Source organism: Marmota monax, unplaced genomic scaffold (assembly GCF_021218885.2).
Source record: "Marmota monax isolate L192 unplaced genomic scaffold, Marmota_monax_Labrador192_F-V1.1 WCK01_AAM20220418_F8-fsc00090, whole genome shotgun sequence".
Classification (NCBI taxonomy): domain Eukaryota; kingdom Metazoa; phylum Chordata; class Mammalia; order Rodentia; family Sciuridae; genus Marmota; species Marmota monax.
The window spans coordinates 3,036,227-3,059,337 of NW_026695219.1; the positions used below are offsets into that span (position 1 = coordinate 3,036,227).

The window sequence follows — 23,111 nt, forward strand, 5'->3', positions numbered from 1 at the left end:
GGGGCATTTCGGGCTGGGGATGTGGCTCAGTGGTAGAGTGCTTGCCTGGCCTGTGTGAGGCCTTAGGTTCAATTCTCAGCACCACATACAAATAAATAAATTATAAATAAAGATCCAAAACAAGTGGGGGGCGGGGGGGGCATTTCTTGGTGAAAGGCCCAAACACCAGTTCTAGTTATAGAATCATTTCAAGAATTGCTAATTGAGTTACACATAGACTTTCTTTAATATAATAGGAAAAAAAACAAAACAAAGCAAACATTTATTTTCACAAGCCTTATTAAATTATGACATATTAGGAGTCATTAACAATCAGCAGGCTGGGACCCTGGGTTTTGCCAGTTTGATATTCTAAACAATCCAAAAGAATATCGATGGGGAAATTAATTTCCTGCACATTGATTACTCCTATCTCCACACTAATAAGTAGAGCTAAGCCAAACAAAATTAAAACAGCACAGCAAGAAACTAAAGACTGCTCCCACTTACAAGGGGAGTCCATAACCTTGGGAGATTAATGGCAACTCTCAGGCTACTGGATTATAGAGGAAGTTATTCCAGCACCCTAAACCATAACTGGAAAATGTGGCAGTGCATGGTTGTCCAAGTTAACCTACTGGTAACAACAAGCAAAGACAGGACCAGGGATTTCAGATTGGTCTTCTGTACTTGTCACATTGTGAAGGCTTAACTGGATGTCCAACACTCCTGGAACTGAAACAAATGAAATTTCTGTCTACTCAATAAGTTACGCAAGTTTGCAAACTATAAAATTTATCATTTTTGTCTGTCTTTGCAGAACTACTTAATAAAATACTGGTCAACGATGTATTCATTGTGTCATAACTATGTTAACCACAACTCTAAGCTTTCTTTCCTTCATATGTTCTTTAATCTGTCATCCACTAAATCTGCCAGGCAATTGGTTAGGTTCTATAGAGATACCAAGCGAAATCATAAAGAGATCCTGGTTTAAGGACTTCAAAAGATAAAAAATATAAACAAACAGAGAGAGCGATGTTCTGGCAAATATTCAACAACTAATTTTGCAGGGAGCAAGGAAAAAAAGCAGGAGGAACTCTGATTTTCAGTGTCTTCTAATTCTCATGATGCAACTAATTTCAATCTTTCAACACCAGTGAACATGGAATGTGGAGGTGGGAACATGACTGATGTGTATGTCCTACTGATATGAGTATATACACACTAACCAAATAATTTATAGCTGCTATCTTAGGTTAGTGAGATGATGGCTGTTTTTTCTTCTTTACAGTTTTTTAACATCCAACACTTTTTCCGAAGAACATTTTTTTAAAGTTGATACTACTAGCAAGACTCTTACCCCAAACCATTTATCTAGATAGTCCTGGCATTATCAGACTTATCTGAGGAGCAGAGAGCCTGACATATTTTGAAGGCACAACAGATTAGCTTTAGTACATGATCTAGCCAAACTAAGAAAGAAAATGCTCTATAAAGTGTCCAACTTCCCAAAGGCATCATAAGACTTCATTTAGCTCTAAGCCTTCCTGAGCTTCAACTCAATAACCCTATCTTTCAAAATTTACTTGCAGAATCTATTTTTGGCCACACACATTCTTAATCATTTCAATATTCTATCACAGAATTATTTGGATGAAGGGGAGAAAATTGGGAACTAGGAAAAGGATGATTTCTGAAATATGGGAATCTAGTAAAGAGTATTATTGCTTCTGCAGAAACATCTAGAAAGAATTGAATGATGTACTACCTGTTTGGCTTAGTGATTCAATTTCAACAGGGTCTGCAGCTGTAATCAATGGCTCCTCCTTCGGCTTTCTTAACACAGAGATGCATTCTGCCTTGAAACCAAACATCTTTGCCTCATCCCTGAACTCCTTCTTTCTCTTTTTTATTTCTCATGACTATACACTCTTAACCCTGTAATCTTAAAAATCCTTTAGATTTATAACCACTTTTAATGTAAAGAGCTGGAAGTTTTGAGGAGGGAAAATAAAACGCCTTATTGCTTGCAAGAGGTTTGAACATTTGCAAAGCACTTTTGTATGAGTTGCAATTGTCACAGGTAGTTGTGGCAATAACTCTCGGAAGTAAGATATTCCTGGTACCTCCTATGAGAGGCAAAAGAGGCTCAGAGAGTTTTAAAGACTCAGGTTCACAAAGCCACAGAGTGCCTTGAATACACAGGCTTCCAATCTAATGAGGAAGTAGCCTGGAACAGCTCGGATAAAATAGAACGTACAGTTAGGTAGAATAGAGTTCAAATCCTAAAACCATCATTTTCCATCTGTGTGATCTTGGAAAAAATCCTTCTACTCTCTAGGCATTTTTCTCACTGATAGAATGATAAAATGATATCACCTCATTGGGCTGTTATGAAAATCAAACAAAATAAAACTTGACTTAGGAATGGCTCTCAAAACATTCACTTCCCTTTTCCTACCTTTCTTTGTCTTGTTGTCCATGCCTCTTTTCCTTGCACTATCCTTAGTGCACACCCACTCATTCTGCTTCTTGCCCTGCTGCAGCAAGCTTCCCCACTTCAACTGTGAGAAAAATAAGTCACTCGATGGACAACAACTGTTAGAGTATATTGCTATCACTAGAAATAGTCCACACAAAATTGATACATCAAGGAACTGCAGCAGTCCAACACAGAAATCCCACTGGCTCTTACAGTTTTTCTTAGCAACCCAACACAAAGTACACAGGTAGTTGAGCAAGCTATTGAGAAATACAGCATCACTTATGCTGCTCATTTATACCACATTCTTCTTCTTGGCTCAATCTGGCTAAATGCTTGGGGAATGATATCAAGGTGTTAATTGCACATTTCTCTCCATTATTTGTACACTCCCCCTTTACTCACAGGAGACATGTCCCAGCATTCCCAATGGATGTCCAAAACCAGGAATGGAATTGAATCCTGTATATACTTTGTTTTTTCTAACTGCAGACATATCTATGATAAAGTTTCACTTATGAATTAAGCAAAAAAGAGATTAACAATAATAATTAATAATAATAGAATACTTATACTGCAACAAAAGTTATGCAAATAGTCTCTCTAAAAATATCTTATTACATTGTACCTACCCTTCTATGATCATGAATGTGAGGTGACACAATGTCTACATCATGAGACGAGGTGATAGGAATGATTTAGGAATGGTGATGTAGCATTAGGCGACTACTGACCTTGTGACAATATCTCAGAAGGAGGATCATCTGCTTTGGGTGATCAGGGATCATTTCCTATTCAATATTTTCGGACTGCCATTGAGAGTGGATAAGTGAAATCATAGAAAGTTAGAGTGTAGGAAAAGGACTACTGTATTTATAAAGCTAATGTGACAAAAGAGCCAGAACTACTTTATGCTAAGGCTTCCCCTGGCCCTCCGCCTGCAAATTCTGATGTTATGTTAGTCAGTTTTTTATCATTGTGACAAAATACCTGAGACAAACAATTTATGAAGAGGAAAGATTTGTTTTGGGCTCATGGCTTCAGAAGTTTCATCCATGGTAACTTAGCCCTGTTGGTTTGGAACCTGTGGTGAGACAGCACATCATAGTGTGAGAACAGGCAGAAGAAAAGTTCACTTTATGGTGGCTAGGAAGCCAAGAGAGGGAGGAGAAGGCTGAGGTCCCAATAATCCCTCCAAAAGCACACCTTCCAATTTCCCAATTTCCCAATTTTTACCAAGCCTCCACCTCCTAATGGTTCCATCTTCCAATACCACCACAGGCTGGGGACCAAACCTTCCACACGTGGGCTTTTAGTGGGCACTTATCCATGATAGCGAAAACAAATGTCCCTTTCATCTTGTTTCCATAACTCTTCCAGGAAGCTGCTTTCTCATTTACCTTTCAAACGTAAAGCCTTATTTTTACTGTGTTATTTCCTTATTTGTAGGGAAGTTAATGTTTTTTTTTTTTTTTTTAGCTGTGTTTGTTTCTAATAAGATCACTGTTGTTTGGGTTAATAGTTAATCATAACATTAAATGTTTTGAGTGGTTAAAATGTTTTGAGATCTATTCCAATTCTAGTTTTTTCAAAATGCCAATTACTTTTAATGTGTGATATTTTTTTCAGAATGTGGATTTTTTTTAAAAGGAATACATGCATTTTGCTGATGTATAAAAGCTTCTATTTTGCTTTGTTATATGGATAATTCTTGTATGTTCAGGTATCACAAATCATTGGGCTTATCAATTATTAGACTCTCCTTGTCAAAATCTAACTCAGTCTATGAATATCTAACAAATCTTACCATTATGTACCAATAAAAAAAATGTGGGGGAAAAAAATCCAAGTCACTACCTAATCACCATGGGTAGAAATGTACAATTTCTACTAGTCAGTATCTGGGGGAAGAGAGGAAATTCAAACTATTTCTCATAAATATTCTCAATAAAATGCTTCTAAATATAAAGTAGCTTTCAAATATAGTATTCACATACATCTATGCAGTACTGGCCTCTGTACAACTTTAAGCAGGTTTCATTTTACTATGTAAAATGATTCCATTTTTAAATCAGCTAAACTTAAAATCAAGCAAAGACATTACAAGAAGAGCATCTTCAGCTATATAACCATCTGAAGTAGGGCAAAAGAAATAAAAAAAATAAGTAGAAAGGGGACACAAAGGAAGGACAAGGAAATATAATTTGAATTTAAAGTTCCACATAATTTTCTAGGCCTGTCACTCCCCAAGCCGGTATCTCTCCTAAGTCAGGTCTATAAATAGATTAAAGAAACATAGGACATTTTAAGAAATCTATAATTTAGGGAAATTTTCAATGTTTCCACTGGATCAGATAATGGAGACTAGATCAGTCTAAGGATCCTGAGACAACCAGACCACCGTGAAACATCTTGAAATCACCAAACTCAATATCATCCCCACGTGCCTTCCCATATCACCCCTCACCAAGTTTCCTTTAAAAGAGCCAGGAACCTTGAAAATGCGATTCTCACTCCTAAGATGGCCCACATTCTCTGTTGAATATATATTCCTTGCTCTCCTAAATAAATATCTGTTTGTGCCTCTACTGACACATGGAAATACTTTTCTGTCACATATATGAACAATCCCACTGATCCTGGGTCGAATTCCACTCCTGTCTTCAAAGAACTCCTGGTACCCTCCCCAGTAATATGTCTTCTTCAGTGACACTGTCATCAGAAATAAATTTATAAGGTAAAGAAATAAATTCACATGTTTATAAAAGTTTTTCCTCTTCTCTCAAGCATTCTAAATTGGCAGTAAAATAAATAGGAATATTTTTATGTGCATTTTTTGACATGGGCAAATGATAGCCTTCCCATACTCCAGTTTTCTTATAAGAAAATAACAATTTTTTAAAAAATTATGATTATCCCATCAATTTTATGAGGTTATTTTATATATCTACATCTGTAAATGTATTAATATATATAGATATAGGTATATACACAAAAACTAAAAATTACTTGTAACTCTCTTGATCCTCCAATCTTGGGATTGTGTGGTGCTCTCACAAACAGCATATTATTATCATAATTGATTCTTTATGCCCTGACATGTCTAGAAAATTCTTATACAGTAATTACTATTCAATAAATATTTGCTAAATTAAACAAAATGCATAATTAATTTTTCCGTCTTTCAGTTGCATTAAGTAAAAGAAACTAAGTTTGGTCCTAGAAAGCAAACAGACAGTTCTTAAGATAAAAATTTTTAAAATATGCTAAGTAACACTCTTATTACTATCTTACAGATTAAAAATAAAAGGCATTGGATCTAGTTGTGACACTGTGTGCCATTGGTTAGAATTTGGTTTAATCACAAGTGACAGAAAACCCAAAACACAATATCTTAAGGAAGACCCAAGTTGAGTTTTCTTTAACATAAAAGTTGTATAGACAGATCGGGTCAGTACAGTGATTCTGTAATCATTGAGGACCCAGCTTCATTCTCTCGCTGTTCTGCTATGAACTCTCAGCTTCCACCTGGGCAAGATGCTTGTACTTCAGGCAGCAGGAAGGGAAGGGAGGAGAGATAGGCACAACCCTTTTCTTTCTCAGATACCCATCTGTTTACATTCCACTGGTCAGAATATATCATATGACTGCACAGCTGCATAGGAGCTTAGGAAATGCAATCTTAATCCTAGTGGGTATGTGCTTAGATGAAAATGTGGAGTGCTATTACCACGGAAGCAGAAAGGAAGGCTTGACCACAGTTTTATGTAGTGACAATGAGCTTTGAGTCAAATCAATATGAAGCAAGTAAATTAATTAGCTTCTAATAAACTTTCAGAGCAAGAATATCACATGGTATAAATAATGCTAATTAATGAGAAGAGTTATAACCCACTTCCAACAAATAAGCTGTTTTTGATTGAAGCCATTAAAATCCTTTTCCCAAATGATCTTTCCTAAGACTTAATACTTCAGATCAGTTAAAAGAAATGTTATGAAAAGGTAAAATAACTCCATAAGATTAAGATTTAAGATAAAAGGAAAGATCCACGTGGAATCTCCTACACTAATCTAAATGAATAGTAATAATCAGCTACCTTCCCTTCTTACCTTCAGAATAAATAGTGCTCTAGTGTTAGTAATAATGAACAAATTTAAAGGCACTGACAATAAAAAGATGATGATACTAAACAAAGCCAAAGAAAGACACAAATGATAAAATAATTTTGAGAGTCTGGGAAATTCTATAAAGCATTTACAAGATTCTTTAAGAAATGTAGGTTGCCTGCCTCATTCCAACACTTCCAGGAATAGTTAGATTCAAGACCAAAAAAAAGTTGCTTTCAATGTGTATTATCTTAATTTTTTTTAATAATTAAGTTGCATGACCACCATCAGCAAAAAGGGTCAATTATTGAGTTTCACATTCTAACTAAAATCCTGAAAGCTAAGGATAGGAAAATAACAATAGTGTTTTACATGCTGGTTCTTCCTTAAACTATTAGGATAGAAAGTGGTTCAAACGGAAAAAAAAAAAAGAGGAAGCAAAGAAGAAATAGAAAAAGAAGAAATAAAGGAAGGAAAGAAAGAGGGAAAAAAGACAGAGAGGAAAAGTAACGAACCCAGTAACAATGGCTGACACTGGGTGCCAGGTATTGAGCTAAGTCGTTGCTCACTTAATCCTCATGGTAGCTCTAGGAGGCAAGTACAGTTATTACTCCAATTTGCAGAAAAGAAAAGTAAGTCTTGAAAAGCTTTAGCAACTTAACCTAGTCATACAGCTAGTTAATGGCACAGCCTGAATTCAAAGCCACACCACCTTGAACAGGCAGGAAATCTTAATCCTTATAATGCTCTGAGAGTAGTCAGCTAGAAATAAGAGTACTAGTGAAGTAGTGGACACCACCACAATCTCATCAGAAGCACAACAAGAAAAATATTAGGCCCATTAGCACACTAGTAGGTAAAAATATTGTCCTTATCAAATATGATTTTAATTTTCAATGACAATAAAGGAGATTTCAGTAAATGAAAGTAACATTAGTTAACCAGTGTGCTGCAGGAAGAGATTAAACTCTCCATAAAATTATTTCAATTGCTAATGAAATTACAAAGCAACTTATGGCTGAGAGTTCATCTTTCCTTACTGGACACTGGACACTGACCTAATAAGTAAATGTAAGGCAATTTAAAAACTTAGCAAAGAATTTAAAGACCTTTTCATTATTAAAAACCTATCTCATGCAGGGTGAGATGGTGCATACCTATAGTCCCAAAAACATGGGAGGCTGAGGCAGGAATATATATATCGAAATTTATGTCTATATATGAATATATAGACATAATATATATATATATATATATGAATATATATCGAAAATTATGTCTAATACACATATACATATGCCAAAGAATTTGTAACCAAAATGATATATTTTCTAGAACTTGCTTTAAAATAATCAACTGGGAGATAGAGGAAATGAAGAAGTATACATGAAAAAAAAAAAGATATGCCCATGGTTAATCATTATTGACATGATGTGATGGATGCATGAAGGCTCTTTATATTATTTTCCCTGTTTTTTACTTATTTAAACTGTGCCATAATAAAAACTTGTTACACTTCTTGTACATTTGTCATATACAACATTTTAAAACAACACGTAAAGAGTCAATGAAAGGTAGCAAACTCTAAAATATGTATATGTAAAATTTTAAAGGGAAATTGTTCCTAAGATGATATCACTTTCATTTGGAAGGAAATCCAAGTCCTTATCATTTAAAATAGCATCCATAATTAATAGCAACATAGTGAAGGAGTCCCACTTATCCTGGCTTTTCATGTAATTCCAACAATGAACTATTATTCTCATCCCCATCCCATAGATGAAGAGACTGAGATTCAAAGGAGTAAAGTAGTTTGATTCATATGAAGCACATTTTCACCCAGGCAGTCTAGCTATAAACCCTTACGTTAAAATACAAGTACATGTCTCTAATTATAAGAGTATCTATCTCACTTTTATTGCTAGCTAATTTAAACAGCCTCATCAATCAATCCCGAATTGCCAGAATCAGGGAGACCTGTGTTAGTTAGGTTGTCATCACTGTGACCAAAATACCTAAGACGAACAAATTAGAGGAGGAAAGTTTATTTTGTCTCATGGGTTCAGAGTTTTAGTCCACAGTATGCCAAGTCCATTGCTCTGGGCCCAAGATGAGGCAGAGCATCATGGTGGAAGAGCATGGCAGAGCAAAGATGCTTGCCTCCTGGAAGCCAGGAAACAGAGAGGGGGAGGGGACACATGGATGAGGAACCCTTTAGAAGGTTTCTCCAGCCTAGCCCTGGCTGCCTAAAGTTGCCATCTGGTTAGTCCATTCAAAGGAGGATGGACTGATAAGGTCACAGCACTCATAATCTAATCATGCCTGTTATGAGCCTTCCTGCATTAACACAAAAGTTTTGGATGGACATCTCATATTCAAACCAACAAGCCCTGATGGACAGCCTACAAAAAGTTATCTGGTTTTCTAAAAGACAAGATCAACACTCCTGCCTCATCTGTCTCAGTAAACTCCTGAGGATTTTCAACATTCGCTCAGTTTAGCTCATTTATAAGCCCTTACTAACTTTCAATAGCTGTTAGACCTTGCGTAGTCTATGAGGCACTACAATTGTAGACAGAAGATAGACATCAACATAATATTTATTTCAGAAACCAGAAGACCAAAACCAAATTTTCACATTACACAGTTCTTCTCTTTTCAGCCTCTGATCAGTTGACATTCATGTTTACCACTGTAAAATAAGCTCACAGATGTCTCAAGACTGTGTCTGCACTGGCTACAACTCTGTGTTCTATGTTTACCATATACATAGCTGCTTGACACCAGCCAAGACTGAATGGTGTATATAATGAATGAAATTGAACTCTGAGTAGTCTTTTCCATGCACCTATTAATCCAGACAGAAACACTATAAAGAGACAAGAGTTCATTTTTTTCCTTCATTTTTTTATTCATTTACTTGTGCATCAATATTCAGGGACACCTATTTCGTGCAATTACTTGAGCTGCTGGCACACCCCAGCGCAAAGTAAGTGCCTCTACCCTCACAGAGCTCATGAGGCCGTTTTCAGCTTTGTTATTTAAAAAATATAATACTAATAACCAACAAGCAATGTTATTTTAAGGAAAAATGGTCATATAAGTAAAAGAACTGACATACGCGACGTACTCGATACTTAATTAACGCAGAGCATAAAAAAAAAATCCTAAACATAAAACTTAGAACAAGTGACAAATGACATTAATTTCCAGAGGAAATGAACCTGGAAAAGTTGAAGGAAATATTAGTAATATCATTATGAATGTTGTGTTAATAACATTAGGATTAATGAAACCTTTCTATATGGAACTTTGCTTTCTTCAAAATCCTTTAGCCCACATCATTGTATGCATCAACTGTAAAATTTTTCCACAGACTTCTGTATAGAGAAAAGGTTTCCACTGAATTTGTTTGGCAGACTTTGAGAGCCTGTGTAGCCGACAAAGGTCACGTATACTTATACACTTTTTGACATCTTCCAACAATAACCAAATGGGAAATCATATCAACTGGATTTCTAAATGTCCATCAGACATGGGAACACTCAGAAAGGAGAGGAAGACTTGTCAGGAAATGTTTTTCAAAGTTTGTTCTTGCAAAACATTAGAAGTTAAGAAACTTGCTCATGGGGTTGGGGACTTAGCTTAGTGGCAGAACACTTGCTTAGCACTGCAAGACCCTGGGTTTGGTCCTCAGCCCTGGGCAAAAAAAAAAAAAAGAAGAAACTTGCCCAAGTTCATACAGTCAGGCCTGGGCTCAGAATTCACATCTATCCCTTCTGACCTCGAGTCTTCTCACCCTCCATATTCACTACTCCACATAAGTTACCTTTGAAAGTGTTGAAACATAAAAAGAGAAGGGAATTTTATAAAAATGTATTATTTTATACCTAGAATCTTATTTATCTATTTATTTATTTTTATTGGGAATTGAAAACAGGGGTACTCTATCACTGAGCTATATCCCCAGCCCTTTTTACTTTTTATTTTGAGACAGGTTCTTGCTAAGTTGCCCAGGCTGACCTCCAACTTCCAATCCTCCTGCCTCAGACTTCCAAGTCACTGAGTTAAATTTCAATTTTAATTCCCAAAAAGGATATTATTCATTTCAAATCCCTTTTCCCATTATCTCCAGATTTCTTCTCAGTCTTGTCAGGAAATAGAATGGCAAAAATGCATCTCTGAGATCACACAAGATAGAAATTAGTTAAAACACTTGGCGTGAACAGACCCCTAAAGGCACCTTGCATGGTGTATTCATTGCATATCTACACTTTTGTCTTATTGAAAGATAACTTCTACCATCCAACCTTAGGAAGGCCACCCACCTCAGACTACTACAGGTTTCAATAAAAAACAAAAAAGCATAAACTGAGTAGATAGTCAATATTATTTATAATATTATCCTTTCCCTTATATTAGGACATACTCTTCTACAATTTTACTTCTGTTGTATTTCTGTTAAAAAAATTGTTTCTTGAGCATAACCTTATCTTAAGTGCTACGTAGATACCACATACTAGGCTAAATACAACATCTTTTATTTTTCTCTTGCACATGATGCTATTTTTCTAAGGTTCTTTATTCCGTATCTTTGTGCTATCCAACCCAATAGTCACTAGCCACATAGAAATTTAAAATTAAATTAATTAAAATGAAATACAATTTAAATGCTTGTCTACTGTAACACTTGACACACTTCAAATTACACAATTACACCATGAGGCAACTGGCTACAATACTGCACAGTGCATATCTGAATATTTCCAGGATGATACAAATTTCCATTAAACAGTACTAACAGAGCATCAAATCCTGGATCTTTATCAGCCACGATCAAATAAAAACAGAGCTACAATATGAATAGGTCAAACTAAGTCCCCAATCTGATTATTCTTGGGGCTCTAAGAGCTAAAGTATAAGTCAAAGGAAAAAAGGATCTGACCTCTTTACAGAGGGTGACCAGACATCTTGCTACATGCATCCAGAGATGTCCATGCAGTAAGTAGGATGCTGATCACTCATCGATGCCAAGCTACAAACACAAAGACTTAACATATTCACTTATTTATATATTTATTTATTAAGAAAATGAGCATACACATACAAAGACAATAAAGACCTGAATTCAAGCTGTGTGACCTTAGACAAATCATGTTACTTCTCTGACTTTAAAATTGATAATCTAGCATGTATTCTACAATTCCACACATTTACTGCCAAATGCCATAACTTCATTCTTTTTTATGGCTGAGTAGCACTCCATTGCATATATATATATACCACAGTTTCTTAATCCATTTATCTATTGATAGGCATCTGGATTGATTCCATAACTTAACTATTGTGAATTGTGCTGCCATAAACCTTGAGGTGGCTGTATTGCTTCAGTATGCCGATTTTAGATCTTCAGGGGAAATAGCAAGGAGTGGGATTAAATCATTAAACAAGTGGGATTTATCATTAAACAAATCTATGAAGGAAACCATTTTAATTTTTCATTATTTCATGGATAAGGAAATTGAAATGAAAGGAGTTAACTCAAAGCCACACAACTAAACAGTAGCAGAGCTGAACCTTACCAATAATACTTGGTGGGTTCAGGGGTACACATGTGTAATTCCAGCAACTTAGAAGGAGCATCACAAGTTCAAGGCCAGTCTCAGCAACATAGCAATATCTTATCTCAAAATAAAATATAAATAAGGCCTGGTATATAACTCACTGATATAGTGTCCCTGAATTCAATCCCCAGTACCACACACACACAAAAAAAAAAAAAAGATCAAGACTTTTTTTTCAGTACACATGATGAAATACAACTTCAGTACACATGATGCTTCTCATGCTTCTTAGTACAATGTCTACTTAAGAAAAATTTTACTTGCTAATCACCAGAAAAGACCAAGAATGAAAGGCTTCCAAGCTAATGTCATAAAGCTCGCCATTTTTCTACACATTTTTCCCAGAAGTCTGAGTAACAATGCATCTTTCTAGATAGGCCCCAAAGCCAAAACATTTTCTAGTCAAGACCATGTGGACAATTTCAATGAACCAGCAAGTTCATGATTTTCTATTAGAATTCTAATGTTCTCAGACTTTTGTTAATTGACTTAGATACAAGAAAATTAAAAAGGTAGCAAATGAAATTTTTATATGCCCCAGGCAAATGGCAGAAAGAAGCAGGACTCATTTTTCCTGAATAACCAGGTACCCACTCAATCATTTACAATTATTTTATAATTAGATTGACATTTCATAAGATAGAAGTCTTTGCAACCATTACCTCCAAATGTGTCCTTATCACTGCTATGAAAGTGCAGAGCAAGGGCCAATTCTTTGGGTTGCTTTTTTCCACAATCCTGTTTTCAAGGAGACTTTACATTTATTAGGTCATTAAACTGTCCAAATCCAAACTATTTTCATATTCTCTGAAATGATCATATTCTATCACCCACACCACCTAAAAATATCCTGCTTTCCATCACTCAACAGAACCACAAAGGCTATTAGAAGGCAATAAAATCCCTAGATAGTATCTCTTTTGTATATCTGCACTTCCCTCTGATCAATTAGATTCAGAGAGATTGGAGATGGGAAATGAAGGAAATAAAATTCAAGCCTCAAATCCTTATCTTAATTCCACAAATAGCATTGACAACCAACAATTGGTGAGGAAAGAGCTCAACCATGAAGGCTTTCCTGCTCTGAACTCAAGTTAATTATTATCCAAAATTCATCATTAAAATGTCACCCATAACATGCTCCTCTCTACTTCCCAGTGGAAATGTCATAAATGATGATCCTGTCCTAACTCTGGGCACATGTCAGTATTTGTGTCACTGTGGGAAAGACAGGTCTAAATATATTTATGGTAGACAGCATCTCTTTGTTCAAAAAGTTGTTTTTTTTTTTCAAATAACCGATTAGAAGACTCTCCATTTCAGAATTTTTCAAAAATGGTAAGACAATTTCTATTTGCCTGTCTCCCATCTGAGCTCCTAATTTGGAAATGTGAGGGCTTAAAAGCCCACTTCGTTTGTGATTATTTATACACATTCTTTCGTTTTCTAATGGGCCTTTGTCTTGTCGTAAGTGTTCTTCCCACTATTAAAATGTAGTAAACCCAGAAGATCAAGACAATTAAGGTTAAAAAATGTCAACACTTGTTTTTTACAATGGAAGTTGAGTCAGAAAATATTGACACTCCCAAAATTGCCCAGAGTGGCTATCCTACACAGACAAATGTAATAACAAATGAAATAACAAAAAAATGACAGCTAACTCACCTCTATGAAACTAGTCATGTCTTTGGCTAAGTCTCTTTAAAAGAAAAAATCAAGCCACTCCCCTTCTCACAGGTATATCTACTGCTGACTTTGTAAACAACTTCCAAAGACATCTATCTACATAATGCCAATCAGCACAAGTGACCTTCCCAGTGGGGTATCAGCTCCCATTGTGCCTTTATGTTAAAAGGCTCTTCAAGAATGGAGTAGCCTTAACTTTTAAATACTAACATCTGACATCAAATGAACTTCAGAGAGACACCACAACATGCTGCCATGTTCAAAAGTACTTGTCTCAGTGTCTGTGCATGGCAGGTACCCAAACAAGGCTGGTATCTTCTGTTCTCTCCAAAAGACACTCCCAGTTGTAAAAGATATTATTTTCTCTTTTACAACTAAAATGAACATCTTAGAGAACTTTGTATATTTATCCTTAACTCTGTTTTGAGAAAAATAAAATAAAAGCAAGTAGAAGTCAAATAACTATATCGAATAAGAAGCAGAGGAGAGGAGGGGAAAAGAGTGGAATGGAGTTTAAGAATGGGAGAGGAGAAAGAAGAGGGGAGGGGTATTGTGAACTGAACAGGTTTGCTATTTCCCCAAACACATTCATTCCAATAAGATAATAAAACAGGAAAACATTTTCATTTTCTTTTCTGACAGCTGGGAGCATAAATGGTTGCAGCAATAATATCAGAAATTGTTGGACATTTTGAGCATTCTTGCTAGTGAAAAGCCAGCATTACAGCCAACTTGAAATACTTAATGGCCCCAAGGTGCCCTAGAAATTTTGTTTTTCTGATGCATGAATGTCAGCTGCAGGACGAAAGTGATGTATATTGTCTGGTGGGCAGCATGCTGGCCAGACACCAAATTTAGAGTGTCTCCCTGTACTCTGGGTTCCAGCTCAACTGTCCTTTACAGCCATTACTACCCCACAAACATGAATTTCCTCCAAAGCAAATCAAAACTGGGAGTACTATTTAAGATCCATCAACTCCCTACCCCCCAATCCCCACAAAAAAAAAAAAAAAAACTCAGTTCTGTCTTGTCACCTCTACAAATGCTTCAAGAAGCTGGTCTGATTCCAAGACAAGTTGAAGATAGCTGAATACCAAGGAAGTGGATTATTTCCAGTCCAATCTAGATAGGGCCTGTGAGGGGAGTCTAGAAAGCTCCAAGAATAAGAGTATTCAGGCCTCATAATCTTATTCACATTTAAGTAAGATGTCCTTAAATACATAAAATAGCCACTCTAATTTAATCATGTGCTTATGAAAAGGGCAACATTATAAATTGAAGAATTGGTAAGTCAAATATTTCACTCATAGGAATTTTTAAAATACATCTGACATCAAATGAACTCCAGAGAGACACTTCACATTAGCCAAAAGGTACTGGCAAACATCTGAGACGTAGCTGCAGGTACCAATCCTGATCTGAGGGAGCATTACTACGGCCTGAAGCCTTCATTATGATGCCATTTGCTCTGCCTGCATGATCAGAGTTTTATCGGCTATGCTTTTTTTTTTTTTTCAATAAAATCTCCAGGGACTTCTCCATGGAAAGAAGATTCCCTGGAATTTTTACAATATTTGATGAAATTTCTAAAATCTATATGAGGATAATCACGATGGAGAGAGACATCAGACAAATAAGAAATCCATACCCCCCATATTTTCCAATTACTCCACTTTGCTAACCATTCACTGTTTCCTGTCTCTCTAGAGCGTCTAGAAGAATCATTAATAGCCTATGAAGATAAAATGGAAACAACACATATCCATCTTCAGTGTGGATGACAATCTTGGGCAGTAAATAAACAAGAGGTGGCATGGGGGAAGGGAGAAGAAGTGAGAATACCATGCATGTTGCTACTTCAGAACATGCTTTCAATAACCATGCTTCAACGGTGACTCAGAAGTAGAAAATTGGCATGAGTCAATAAAACAACAATTTTTCCACCTATTCTTTCTGCTATTATTGAGCAATGTGCTCTTGAAACTGAAGTTCTTTTCTAAGCCTTTGATTGACTTTCTGATTGATAAACATTATAATATAGTGCCTATTCTTTTATAAAGCTGAAGCAGTCAAAACATCTTAATATATATATTTGACCTATGCCCCTCTCCAATTTGTTCTTCATATTAAAATTTGCCATCTACTAAGGAGATATTAAATGAAGTCTATATTAAATATAAGAAACAGGTGCAACAGTCAAATGAAATTCATACTGTCATGATGTATGTATGCACAAAGACATAAAACATTTGATTTTGTAACTAACAAATGATAACCAAGGAAAACTGTTTCTTTGTAAATTATCTGGCACTTATTTATATAATATTATTTATACCACACAAAAAAGTGCTCAGAGAATAAAAGGATAACCAAGCAATCCATAGTTTGGCATTATGAGTAAAATTTACTGAGCTGAGCTAATTTTTCCACTAATAATTTGTTAAAGAAATTTTTTCCCGAAAAATAAGTGACACATGTCATTATCTTAAACAAAGAGCTAATAAAAGAAAGGTACAATGAATATCACCAACAGTTCTGAGCTTAACCAACAATAATGCTTTAAAAAATGAAGTATTAGATTCTTTCCCTGAAGTCATCTCAGGTCATTAACTTGAAATTATAACTAATAGCAATTTACAGCTATACAATAATTTTTAAAATACATTTGAAATCAGCAATATAAAGCTCACGTACATTAATCAAATATTTCTAAGACCTCTGTCTTATTTTTTGTTTCTCATTATAACTGATTCAATGAGACATACTGGTTGATGTTATATGTTATATTGTTTATTTCTAATCAAGCAACTGGGTTTTTTTCCCCCAATCAATTCATCCTTCCATCTTAGATAGAGAAACAGAGAGAGGGTACAGTTGTTTGAGCTAACAAAAATAGCTTACCACTATAACTTTCTACCCAGAAGTCCAACTTTCCACATTGCATATATGCATAAAACAAAATTTCAAATTTTCACATCACTACAGTATTCAGAGTCATACCAAACAATAGAATATATTATCACTTATTTAAAACATCTAACTGCCACCAAAATGTTTTTTCTCAGATCTAATCCCAACTCTAAACTAATCAAGTATCCAGTTATTTCAACCAAAGTAGAAATACCATAGTAATAATTAGCCTCAAGTGGATTATTTTCTTGCTTTATTCAACTGAAATACTTTAAAAGTTAAATGGTCGGCTATTTTTCTTCCCCATCATACTGTGTTGTCCCAAACATATCTAATTGCATTCACAAGTACACAGTATAGTACTGTCCACAGGCTAAAGAATAAGACAGCTAGCATAATGCCAGGAGCCAGGCATCTTCTTCTTACAGCAATAACAATCTTCCCTCCAACACATAAACATCACTACCTTTTAATGATTGTGAGCTACACAGACAAAAAGTTTTGATTTCCTGCAGATCCAGGTAGCACACAGCCTTTCATCTTTTCTAATAATCAGCTCTGATGTCACTGAAAAAAAAACAAATGCAAACTCATCCTGGACTCTTCAGTGGCTTACTCTAATCAAAACCTTTAACAATTTTCTTGGTTTCAAGGTATGATTTCCTTTTTATCATTGATGTATTAACTAAAGGAATCTTGCCCAATAAGCACTCCAGATAATGTGCTCAAGAAAAATAATCCCAGTATAAAATGCAATAGAAACAATTGGTAAAAAGTTACATAAAGAATACAGCATCCTTAATCTTAGCAAGATTATTGATTATAACCATAGTGAAGTTACCCAAGCAACCACTCTGAAGCATGGGCAATAACCAAATGCATCTTTATTACAGTAGCTCAATGTCTTGAAGTTTGCATAAAGATGTCAGATGTGTTCACGGCAAAAAGAAATTCCTCTGGAATATAAATGTTTATTTAATGGGCATATGACACTAGAATATAGATATCTACAAGCAAAATCATATAAACAGAACAAAAAATAAGACTAAGGCAAAAAACTAAAATTGATTAGTTAGGAGTAAAATCATTGAACTACATCAAACCACATATATTCACACAGACACATTCACTTTTGCCACAGAGCTGCAAGTGGTCTATTTTTATTTCTAAAATGTGATACACTTATGTAAGTATTATAACCTAAACATTTAGGAGGAGTATTTAAAAAGATTCCAAAATTATGATAGATAATATTAAATCAACCTGTAACAAACAAAATATATCGAATGCCCAAACTTGCTGTCATTGCTAATGACAGATTGATCTATGTCAAAATCAGCAAGAAGTGTGTGAAATCTCATTTATGTCCTTGTGTTTCAACAGCTATATGTCAATTGAGAACGTTGGATCACCTTCAGGTATCGTAGACAATCTTTGGTGATTTGGAGAATCTACAAGGCCACAAAGTTGATAGGTGGAAAACATCAAGAAAGCCAGAAGTTTCCATTTTTCAAAGAAAGTTAAGAAATTCTTACCTTTCTGTACACCAGCATGTTGGGTGATTCATCTGCCACCCCGTTGCTGGTCTGCCCATAATTATTCCCCTGGGCCATGTCACCCAAAACTTGGTCGGCTCTTCGACACAAGAATTACCAGTCTGCCCTGCAAATGGTTACAGAGACTTGAGTGAGATACTAGAGTTTGTGATAAAGAGGTTGACTCCCCGATACATCTTCATATTTGCAGCTCCACATGGAGCATGCTTACAAGCCAAGGATGGCTGGGAGGAAGTGACACAGGACATAAGATTTTAAAAATAACAACTCACACCTACAGTATCCCCAGGGAATGTAGAAATTAAAATCGTTGGGTTAGAAATAGTTATTGGCCTACGGTGTTAACTGACTTCATTTTCTATTGTACTTATTTTTAAAAGCGTGAAATGCTCACCTTAAAAACCCATGGTTACCATTTCCATAGTGCCGGGAGTTGTTTTCTCTCCCAATACTTGCATCTCCACTTGCTTGTGTTTTTCCAAGAGTGGAAAAGCAACACCCAGGGGCAGCACACTTTCTCCCAGGCATCTTTCTAGTTGCCACATGCAGGAGCATCCGAGAGGCCCATTCCCCATGTCATTCCCCGGCACATGTGCTTCTTTATTCCCCTGGGTCTCCCACACAGAGCCAGGGTATATATGCTTCGCCTACTTTTCACCTGCCTGCACTGCCAGCCACTGTCTCCTGTCCTCTCACCCCACTTCACTGGGTCAGTCCAGATGCCATTTGACTAATCTTTGAAGAAACTCAACGGAATATGTCCCAGCAACAAGAACTGATGGGAGGTCAAATCTTTAGGTAATTACCTGAACCACCATGAATAGAAACCTAACTGCTGAAGCCTCAAAGCAACCGGCGAAAGAGGAGGAAACAGGCAAGCCCCGGGTCCCCTTGCCTGGCTCTCCTAGCAGCTGCAAATGGCAGGCGCGCCTGTGCCCCGCTCGGTGAGGCACTGCTGGAGCCGGGCAGCAGTTTCAGAACCGTGGACCGCGGTGTGCGCTCAGCGCCCGAAGCCCAGCCCCGGAGCGGAGCTCCCAGGGGCGGACGCCCAGTGCCCGCGGTCGCTCCTGCTGCGCAGAGCCAGGGCTGGGTGCCGGCTGGGGACCGAGAGGACTCCGGGTGGCGCCGCCTCCTCCTCTCCCTCCTCCTCTATTTACCTTCTCGGCCAAGGTCACGGCCCCGCGGCGTCTCCCCTCTTGGGCGGGCTGAGTGCAGGCGGTGTCAGCTGGCGGCAAGCGGAGCAGCGAAGCAGGGCAGCTTCATCACACTCGGCGGATGCGGATGCCGCGCCGCCCCTGCTCTCACTACTCAGGCGACCGCCACCCTCGCCGCCGCCCGAACACTGGCGGCTCCGGCAGCCGCCGCTCGCGCCCGCTCCCCCGGGCCGCCTCGCTGACTCGCTCCCTCCTCCGCTTCTCCTCCCGGGGACTGGGACCAGTCGAGCGCGCGCGGGAGTCGAGACGCCCGGCCCGTGCGCGCGACTAGAAGGAGGGAGGAGGCGACAATCACGTGGGACAGGGGCGTCCGGAGGTGCCGGCTAGGTTGGGCTCCTCTCGGCCGCTGCCCAGCCGCTCGGGCCTCCCCAGCCTCGCTCCCCTCCAGCCCCTGAGAGGCGCGGCCCTGCCCCCGGCGCGGCCAGCCCACTCTCTCCCTCACCCCGCCCGCTCCGCTGAGGACCCGGAGATCCGAGCTTAACGCCCGGTGTAAGCCGGAAAGGAGGAAGGGCTTTGGCAATGGATGGATGGGTGGGTGGGTGAGTAGATGGATGGATGGATGGTTGAGACTCCGTGCAGCTGGCAGGTTTCATCACGTGCCTGACGACTCCGCTGACAGTACTAGGGAAGCAGATGACTGATCATTGTTATGCTTAACTAACGGTGCCCAGATATTGAGATATCCTAAAACTGGAAGGAACGTCCAGGACCAGAGGGATCATTGGGCAACTCCCCCCCCCCCCCAGTTTGCCTGAGGCTTTCACAATTTCCTCCTAAGTTGGAGAAATGGGAAAGAATTTGGAGATGCCAGCCTGGGGTGAAAAATCTTAAAATGTGTGATATTGGAGGAATATTCCTAATGCCCCTGGCCTTTTTTCAACAGAGTGGAACTTTTCTCTTGCCCACTGTCACCCTCTAGCAATATTCACTGAAAGTCTGGTATTACTGGTTCTCCCCCATTCCACATTATTGTTCAGAATGCTGCCACTAATTCTGTAAGGACGTCGAGGAAGCTATGAAAGAGGAAGGTCACTTTTTTGCCTGGGTACTATTAAAGAAACATTTGAATCCAGGTTTCAGGGGCAAGGTCTGGAAGTTATAAATACCTGAGATAGTTATCATCTGTCTGCTAGACCAGGTGTAGGGAAAGTGAGGGAGAGAGAAGATAATTAATTAAGCATGCGCCTTCTCAACCCCTTTGTCCAAGCAGAGAAGATCTAACACCAGATCAGGACTACTCTTCAAATGCATCACCATGTGTACAGTGCATTTCCTCAGGCCCTGTCACTTGTCACTCAAAGGAACAAATGTTTTTCTAACCATTCCCTGTTCTAAGTACTCCAGGATGAAGATTATTATCCCAAATGACTTCGCCCACTCCGACCCCTTGCCCGCTCTTCCCCAATTCCCCATATCTTTCAGGTGTCCAGCGAAACTCCCTGTTTTCAACTTCTCTGAATATTTCCTTAACATTCTTGCCCTGGCTAAACCTGCTTCTTGCCCTTCAGCCCCTCATTCCTTCCCTTTGTTCAATCTATTCTTGGGAAGTTGATGTAGTTCACACTAATAAATTTGGAGAGAATAATTGGGCATGTTCGCGAGGCTTCACCATTTTCATCCCAAAAGGAACTGCCTAAAGGATTGTTGATGGTCAGTTACTTTGCCAGGCAAATGTTAAGAAAGAGGATTCAAGCAGTAGCATATTTCACCATTTTTCTACTATTATCGTTAAACCTCATTATACACCTCATAATTGGTGTCACTGTATATTGGGAAAATTATGTTCATGGCCTTAACATTTCATAGACACTCATTTTTTAAATATAAATGGAGGGAATCAGACTAGATTTCTCAAAAACCATCTTAAGACTTTATTATATTCTCTTGTATTTTCTACCCATTTAATAGGAAAATTTATACTTGAAAATAAGAAAAGAAGGCATGAATATTATAGAGGGATTTTTTTTTCTTTTTGGTCTGTTTCTTGCTTTGAAAACGTGCAAATATGATGCAATTCCCAACCATTATCATCCAAAACTCTATTCCATTATTTTCCTTGTGAACCCTATATTCTATAATATTTTATTAGACAAATTATTTTCAGACCAAATAAAACTTTTGAGTAGCATTTAAAGACCAGTGACCCAAAGTAACTTAATCCCAGTCCCCAAAAAACACATTTAAAGACTTTATTTCTAAGTTCAGCAGTTTTACCTTGGGAAAAAAATAAATCGTATTTGTGTTTTTGAAATATAGGAAATAGATCTATTTTTTGTAAATCATTAGGAATATAGGCATTTCAAGTTATGACCTACTGGTGTAGATTTGTTTCTTCCCTCCTTCTTTCATTCATTAGATACTTACTCGTTTATTTTTTGTGGATGAAGTACTCTTCTATTTCTATAAAGTACATAAATAAATGTCATGAGTGACTTTTGTCCTCCAGGAGTCTCCCATGTAGTTCAGAAGATAAAGTTATCTTCTTATCACAACTCACATTAGCAGTGGTCTCCTAACTGGTTTTTCCACCTGCATCCCTTCCACATCCATTACCCACCCAGCAGCCAGAATGATCATTTCAAAGTCATCTCACTTCTCTACTTGAAATCTTTCAAGGTAGTCTATGTCACTCAAAGTAAAAGACATCTTTAAAATGCCAGCAAGGCCCTACAGTAACATGCTGTTGCCATTTCTGACCTCAGTTTGTGCTACCTTTCTCCTTACTCTGCTCTAGCCAAACTGTCCACTGGATTCTTGATGCATTTCAAGGCATGTTGCCACCTCAGGACATTTGCTCTGGCTGCTCCTCCTGCCTGGAATGCTTTTCCCTCAGACATCACTCTCTTTCTCTCTCTTTGGTTCTTCATTCAAATGACACTCACATGAGACCTACTGTATTGATCTTATATAAAATGATATAGTCTTCCTACCCTCATCTTTCTCCTTATGTGGATTTTTTTTTTCATTTCAAACCATTTATCTCCTCTAACAAAACTGTGCAATTTAACTATGACTATGTTTGTTATCTGTCTCCTAGAAAAATTTAAGTCCCATGAAGTCAGGGATATTTCCTCTTCTGATCACTACTGCATCCTTGGTGACTAAGACATGATCTGACATATTGTAAGCATTCAAGTAATGATCTGCTGATTTACTGAATGAATAAGTCCAAGAACACAATGCTGTTTGAACCACAGGATGGCTGGAAGAACCCAGCCAACAACCTTGAACTGAACTGAATTAGCACCATGTTCCACAGTGGATGGTAATGATCTGCTCTTCAAACTTGCTTCCTATGCATCATAAAGGGAAAGAACAATTCCTTTTCCCACTACACACCCACATCACAGAGGAATGCTTTGAGAATTAATTAAATGGTAACATGGAGAAAGCATTTTGATTTTCTCGGAGAAAGCACTTTATTAATTTGAGGCTTTTGATTGTGTGAAAGAATTGTAAGTGACAAAGATGAGAACAATGTTAAAAGGGAGTAACCATACTACCTTGGCCTTTCCCAGGATAATTGATTTAAAGGTGATATAAACAGGGT

At 37.6% G+C, this 23,111-nt stretch overlaps 1 protein-coding gene across 4 annotated transcripts in view; it reads right to left on the reverse strand.

Annotated features, from left to right (window-relative positions):
• Rgs7 (regulator of G protein signaling 7) overlaps positions 1-19,725 on the reverse strand; it is a 490,322-nt gene extending 470,597 nt beyond the window's left edge. For 3 of the 4 annotated variants that reach the window (XM_046432465.2, XM_046432467.2, XM_058575198.1), the window contains exons 1-2: positions 19,505-19,725; positions 18,327-18,453 (exon numbers count right to left, since the gene is read on the reverse strand). In XM_046432465.2, coding sequence (XP_046288421.1) covers positions 18,327-18,404 — 78 coding nt within the window. In that variant the 5' untranslated portion in view covers positions 18,405-18,453; positions 19,505-19,725. Of the gene's footprint in view, positions 1-18,326; positions 18,454-19,153; positions 19,322-19,504 lie in introns of those variants that run through there. The other variant, XM_058575197.1, reaches the window with a different exon arrangement.
• Between the last annotated feature and the right edge of the window lie 3,386 nt (positions 19,726-23,111).